Below are 7,435 nucleotides of genomic sequence, written 5' to 3'. Positions count from 1 at the left end.
GGTTAGAACATTAACAAAGATTTTTTTTAGAACAATAAATGTAAATAAATAAACAATAAATAAACAATAAATAAACAATCACAGCTAAAGAGGTTGCACCTACATTCAAGAGTGGGGACACACACACCTTACACATGTTTTACCTTCTCATGCATTAGCAATGTCCCCCTCAGTAACTAATCTATCCCCCCTCCTCAGTAACTAATCTATTCCCCCCCTCAGTAGCTAATCTTCCCCCCTCTATGCCCTCAGTAACTCATCTATTTTCCCTCCCTCAGTAACTCATCTATGTCCCCCCCCCCCCTCCTCAGTAACTAATCTATCCCCCCTCCTGTCCCCCTATCCTCAGTAACTAATCTATGTCCCCCCCTCAGTAACTAATCTATGTCCCCCCTCCTCAGTAACTAATCTATGTCCCCCTCCTCCCTCCTCAGTAACTAATCTATGTCCCCCCTCCTCAGTAACTAATCTATGTCCCCCCTCCTCAGTAACTAATCTATGTCCCCCCCTCCTCAGTAACTAATCTATGTCCCCCCTCAGTTACCAATCTATCCCCCCATCAGTAACTAATCAATGTTTTCCCTCAGTAACTGATCATGTCCCCCTCCTCAGTAACTAATCTATGTCCCCCTCCTCAGTAACTAATCTATGTCCCCCCCCTCCTCAGTAACTAATCTATGTCCCCCTCAGTAACTAATCTATCCCCCTCAGTAACTAATCTATGTCCCCCCTCCTCAGTAACTAATCTATGTCCCTCCCCCTCATCAGTAACTAATCTATTCCCCCCCTAATCTCAGTAGCTAATCTATCCCCCCCAGTAGCTAATCTATCCCCCCAGTAGCTAATCTATCCCCCCCTCAGTAACTCATCTATTCCCCCTCAGTAACTCATCTATGCCCCCCTCAGTAACTAATCTATGTCCCCCCCCCTCCCTCAGTAACTAATCTATGTCCCCCCCCCCCTCAGTTACTAATCCATTTCCCCCCCTCCTCAGTAACTAATCTATGTCCGCCCCCCCTCCCTCAGTAACTAATCTATGTCCGTCCCCCCCTCCCTCAGTAACTAATCTATGTCCGTCCCCCTCCTCAGTAACTAATCTATGTCCGTCCCCCTCCTCAGTAACTAATCTATGTCCGTCCCCCTCCTCAGTAACTAATCTATGTCCGTCCCCCCTCCTCAGTAACTAATCTATGTCCGTCCCCCCTCCTCAGTCCTATGTCCGTCCCCCCCCTCAGTAACTAATCTATGTCCGTCCCCCTCCTCCCTCAGTAACTAATCTATGTCCGTCCCCCCCCTCAGTAACTAATCTATGTCCGCCCCCCTCTGTAACTAATCTATGTCCCCCCCCCCTCTGTAACTAATCTATGTCAGTCCCCCTCCCTCAGTAACTAATCTATGTCCGCCCCCCTCTGTAACTAATCTATGTCCGCCCCCCTCTGTAACTAATCTATGTCCGTCCCCCCTCTGTAACTAATCTATGTCCGTCCCCGTCCCCCTCAGTAACTAATCTATGTCCGTCCCCCCTCTGTAACTAATCTATGTCCGCCCCCTCCTCAGTAACTAATCTGTGTCCGTCCCCCCTCAGTAACTAATCTATGTCCGTCCCCCTCCTCAGTAACTAATCTATGTCTGTCCCCGTCCCCCTCAGTAACTAATCTATGTCCGCCCCCCTCTGTAACTAATCTATGTCCGTCCCCCCTCTCTGTAACTAATCTATGTCCCCCCCTCTGTAACTAATCTATGTCCGCCCCCCCTCTGTAACTAATCTATGTCCGTCCCCCCCCTCTGTAACTAATCTATGTCCGCCCCCCCCTCTGTAACTAATCTATGTCCGCCCCCCTGTAACTAATCTATGTCCGCCCCCCTCTGTAACTAATCTATGTCCGTCCCCCTCTGTAACTAATCTATGTCCGTCCCCGTCCCCCTCAGTAACTAATCTATGTCCGTCCCCCCTCTGTAACTAATCTATGTCCGCCCCCCTCCTCAGTAACTAATCTATGTCCGTCCCCCCTCAGTAACTAATCTATGTCCGTCCCCCTCCTCAGTAACTAATCTATGTCCGTCCGTCCCCCTCAGTAACTAATCTATGTCCGCCCCCCTGTAACTAATCTATGTCCGCCCCCCTCTGTAACTAATCTATGTCCGCCCCCCTCTGTAACTAATCTATGTCCGCCCCCCTCTGTAACTAATCTATGTCCGTCCCCGTCCCCCTCAGTAACTAATCTATGTCCGCCCCCCTCTGTAACTAATCTATGTCCGTCCCGTCCCCCTCTGTAACTAATCTATGTCCGTCCCCCCTCTGTAACTAATCTATGTCCGCCCCCCTATGTCCGCCCCCCCCTCTGTAACTAATCTATGTCCGCCCCCTCTGTAACTAATCTATGTCCGTCCCCCCCTCTGTAACTAATCTATGTCCGCCCCCCTCTGTAACTAATCTATGTCCGCCCCCCCTCTGTAACTAATCTATGTCCGTCCCCCTCCCTCTGTAACTAATCTATGTCCCCCCTCCCTCAGTAACTAATCCATTTCCCCCCTATTACAGAGATCAGATCTTCAACCAGTCAACAGAGCTGGTGTGCAGGGCGTATGGAGAAGTGTACACAGCCGTGACCAGCCCAGCCAACAGCTACAAGGAACCAGACAACCTGGTACCACGGTCTCCTCAGCAGGTCCAGGCTCTGCTGTCCTAACACACCTGGTCTAACCAGAGTTAACCTGGTCTCACCTAGGCTCTACGTGTCTCTCTGGACCCACCTGAAGCCTACTCACACAGTGGTGAAGGAAGAAAGGCCAATGGCTTTGTGAAGTGGACCGTCACATGAAATGATTGTGTGTTAAGTTCTAACCTGTATATGTAAATAGAACTGGGAATAAATTAGGTTTAACAGGAACTCGTTGGTCTATTTTCTAATTTATAAAGAGTCAACAACAATGGACTTGCTTTGGAGAGTGACACAAACCAGCTGAATCTAGAGCAGACAGAGAGGTGTGTTTTGGACTCTTGGTCTACTGAGTGTGTCGTCCTCTCGTTCCCGTATCGCGGCATGAATCACAGTGTCTGCCAGGAGAGAGAACAGCTCGCACTCTGAAAAAAAAACATTTACGGTCCTACTCCACGTGAATGGAGATTCCCACCATCTCAGAGAAACTCTCTCTGTCTCTCTCTCTCTCTGTCTCGCTCTCTCTCTCTCAATTCAATTCAATTCAATTCAATTCAAGGGCTTTATTGGCATGGGAAACATGTGTTAACATTGCCAAAGCAAGTGAGGTAGACAACATACAAAGTGAATATATAAAGTGAAAAACAACAAAAATTAACAGTAAACATTACACATACAGAAGTTTCAAAACAGTAAAGACATTACAAATGTCATATTATATATATATATATATACAGTGTTTTAACAATGTACAAATGGTTAAAGGACACAAGATAAAATAAATAAGCATAAATATGGTTGTATTTACAATGGTGTTTGTTCTTCACTGGTTGCCCTTTTCTCGTGGCAACAGGTCACAAATCTTGCTGCTGTGATGGCACACTGGTATTTCACCCAGTAGATATGGGAGTTTTTCAAAATTGGATTTGTTTTCGAATTCTTTGTGGATCTGTGTAATCTGAGGGAAATATGTCTCTAATATGGTCATACATTGGGCAGGAGGTCAGGAAGTGCAGCTCAGTTTCCACCTCATTTTGTGGGCAGTGAGCACATAGCCTGTCTTCTCTTGAGAGCCATGTCTGCCTACGGCGGCCTTTCTCAATAGCAAGGCTATGCTCACTGAGTCTGTACATAGTCAAGGCTTTCCTTAATTTTGGGTCAGTCACAGTGGTCAGGTATTCTGCCGCTGTGTCCTCTCTGTGTAGGGCCAAATAGCATTCTAGTTTGCTCTGTTTTTTTGTTAATTCTTTCCAATGTGTTAAGTAATTATCTTTTTGTTTTCTCATGATTTCATTGGGTCTAATTGTGTTGCTGTCTCGCTCTCGCTCTCTCTCTGTCTCGCTCTCTCGCTCTCTCTCTCGCTCTCTCTCTGTCTCTCTCGGTCTCTCTCTCGGTCTCGCTCTCTCTCGGTCTCGCTCTCTCTCGGTCTCTCTCTCGGTCTCGCTCTCTCTCGGTCTCGCTCTCTCTCTCGGTCTCGCTCTCTCTCTGTCTCGCTCTCTCTCTGTCTCGCTCTCTCTCTGTCTCGCTCTCTCTCTGTCTCGCTCTCTCTCTGTCTCGCTCTCTCTGTCTCGCTCTCTCTCTGTCTCTCTGTCTCTCTCTCTCTCTCTCTCTCTCTCTCTCTCTGTCTCTCTCTCTCTGTCTCTCTCTCTCTGTCTCTCTCGCTCTCTCTCTCGGTCTCGCTCTCTCTCTCTCTGTCTCTCTCGCTCTCTGTCTCTCTCGCTCTCTCTCTCTGTCTCGCTCTCTCTCTGTCTCGCTCTCTCTCTGTCTCGCTCTCTCTCTGTCTCGCTATAAAGTGAAAAACAACAAAAATTAACAGTAAACATTACACATACAGAAGTTTCAAAACAGTAAAGACATTACAAATGTCATATTATATATATATACAGTGTTCTAACAATGTACAAATGGCTAAAGGACACAAGATAAAATAAATAAGCATAAATATGGGTTGTATTTACAATGGTGTTTGTTCTTCACTGGTTGCCCTTTTCTCGTGGCAACAGGTCACAAATCTTGCTGCTGTGATGGCACACTGTGGAATTTCACCCAGTAGATATGGGAGTTTTTCAAAATTGGATTTGTTTTCAAATTCTTTGTGGATCTGTGTAATCTGAGGGAAATATGTCTCTCTAATATGGTCATACATTGGGCAGGAGGTTAGGAAGTGCAGCTCAGTTTCCACCTCATTTTGTGGGCAGTGAGCACATAGCCTGTCTTCTCTTGAGAGCCATGTCTGCCTACGGCGGCCTTTCTCAATAGCAAGGCTATGCTCACTGAGTCTGTACATAGTCAAGGCTTTCCTTAATTTTGGGTCAGTCACAGTGGTCAGGTATTCTGCCGCTGTGTACTCTCTGTGTAGGGCCAAATAGCATTCTAGTTTGCTCTGTTTTTTTGTTAATTCTTTCCAATGTGTTAAGTAGTTATCTTTTTGTTTTCTCATGATTTGGTTGGGTCTAATTGTGCTGCTGTCCTGGGGCTCTGTAGTGTGTGTTTGTGTTTGTGAACAGAGCCCCAGGACCAGCTTGCTTAGGGACTCTTCTCCAGGTTCATCTCTCTGTAGGTGATGGCTTTGTTATGGAAGGTTTGTGAATCGCTTCCTTTTAGGTGGTTGTAGAATTTAACAGCTCTTTTCTGGATTTTGATAATTAGTGGGTATCGGCCTAATTCTGCTCTGCATGCATTATTTGGTGTTCTACGTTGTACACGGAGGATATTTTTGCAGAATTCTGCGTGCAGAGTCTCAATTTGGTGTTTGTCCCATTTTGTGAAGTCTTGGTTGGTGAGCGGACCCCAGACCTCACAACCATAAAGGGCAATGGGCTCTATGACTGATTCAAGTATTTTTAGCCAGATCCTAATTGGTATGTTGAAATTTATGTTTCTTTTGATGGCATAGAATGCCCTTCTTGCCTTGTCTCTCAGATCGTTCACAGCTTTGTGGAAGTTACCTGTGGTGCTGATGTTTAGGCCAAGGTATGTATAGTTTTTTGTGTGCTCTAGGGCAACAGTGTCTAGATGGAATTTGTATTTGTGGTCCTGGTGACTGGACCTTTTTGGAACACCATTATTTTGGTCTTACTGAGATTTACTGTCAGGGCCCAGGTCTGACAGAATCTGTGCATAAGATCTAGGTGCTGCTGTAGGCCCTCCTTGGTTGGTGACAGAAGCACCAGATCATCAGCAAACAGCAGACATTTGACTTCGGATTCTAGCAGGGGAGGCCGGGTGCTGCAGACTTTTCTAGTGCCCTCGCCAATTCGTTGATATATATGTTGAAGAGGGTGGGGCTTAAGCTGCATCCCTGTCTAACCCCACGACCCTGTGTGAAGAAATGTGTGTGTTTTTGCCAATTTTAACCGCACACTTGTTGTTTGTGTACATGGATTTTATAATGTCGTATGTTTTACCCCAACACCACTTTCCATCAGTTTGTATAGCAGACCCTCATGCCAGATTGAGTCGAAGGCTTTTTTTTGAAATCAACAAAGCATGAGAAGACTTTGCCTTTGTTTTGGTTTGTTTGATTGTCAATTAGGGTGTGCAGGGTGAATACATGGTCTGTTGTACGGTAATTTGGTAAAAGCCAATTTGACATTTGCTCAGTACATTGTTTTCATTGAGGAAATGTACGAGTCTGCTGTTAATAATAATGCAGAGGATTTTCCCAAGGTTACTGTTGACACATATTCCACGGTAGTTATTGGGGTCAAATTTGTCTCCACTTTTGTGGATTGGGGTGATCAGTCCTTGGTTCCAAATATTGGGGAAGATGCCAGAGCTAAGTATGATGTTAAAGAGTTTTAGTATAGCCAATTGGAATTTGTTGTCTGTATATTTGATCATTTCATTGAGGATACCATCAACACCACAGGCCTTTTTGGGTTGGAGGGTTTTTATTTTGTCCTGTAACTCTTTCAATGTAATTGGAGAATCCAGTGGGTTCTGGTAGTCTTTAATAGTTGATTCTAAGATCTGTATTTGATCATGTATATGTTTTTGCTCTTTATTCTTTGTTATAGAGCCAAAAGATTGGAGAAGTGGTTTACCCATACATCTCCATTTTGGATAGATAATTCTTCGTGTTGTTGTTTGTTTAGTGTTTTCCAATTTTCCCAGAAGTGGTTAGAGTCTATGGATTCTTCAATTGCATTGAGCTGATTTCTGACATGCTGTTCCTTCTTTTTCCGTAGTGTATTTCTGTATTGTTTTAGTGATTCACCATAGTGAAGGCGTAGACTCAGGTTTTCCGGGTCTCTATGTTTTTGGTTGGACAGGTTTCTCAATTTCTTTCTTAGATTTTTGCATTCTTCATCAAACCATTTGTCATTATTGTTAATTTTCTTCGGTTTTCTATTTGAGATTTTTAGATTTGATAGGGAAGCTGAGAGGTCAAATATACTGTTAAGATTTTCTACTGCCAAGTTTACACCTTCACTATTACAGTGGAACGTTTTACCCAGGAAATTGTCTAAGAGGGATTGAATTTGTTGTTGCCTAATTGTTTTTTGGTAGGTTTCCAAACTGCATTCCTTCCATCTATAGCATTTCTTAATGTTACTCAGTTCCTTTGGCTTTGATGCCTCATGATTGAGTATTGCTCTGTTTAAGTAGACTGTGATTTTGCTGTGGTCTGATAGGGGTGTCAGTGGGCTGACTGTGAACGCTCTGAGAGACTCTGGGTTGAGGTCAGTGATAAAGTAGTCTACAGTACTACTGCCAAGAGATGAGCTATAGGTGTACCTACCATAGGAGTCCCCTCGAAGCCTACCGTTGAC

At 44.8% G+C, this 7,435-nt stretch overlaps 1 protein-coding gene across 1 annotated transcript in view; it reads left to right on the top strand.

Annotated features, from left to right (window-relative positions):
- cog6 (component of oligomeric golgi complex 6) overlaps positions 1–2,891 on the top strand; it is a 122,651-nt gene extending 119,760 nt beyond the window's left edge. The window contains exon 18 of the mRNA XM_042296515.1: positions 2,543–2,891. Coding sequence (XP_042152449.1) covers positions 2,543–2,690 — 148 coding nt within the window. The 3' untranslated portion in view covers positions 2,691–2,891. The remainder of the gene's footprint in view (positions 1–2,542) is intronic.
- The last annotated feature ends 4,544 nt before the right edge of the window (positions 2,892–7,435 follow it).

Source organism: Oncorhynchus tshawytscha, linkage group LG13 (assembly GCF_018296145.1).
Source record: "Oncorhynchus tshawytscha isolate Ot180627B linkage group LG13, Otsh_v2.0, whole genome shotgun sequence".
Taxonomy (NCBI): domain Eukaryota; kingdom Metazoa; phylum Chordata; class Actinopteri; order Salmoniformes; family Salmonidae; genus Oncorhynchus; species Oncorhynchus tshawytscha.
The sequence above is the reverse complement of the archived record's forward strand: the minus strand, read 5'-3'. Positions and strand labels throughout refer to the sequence as shown.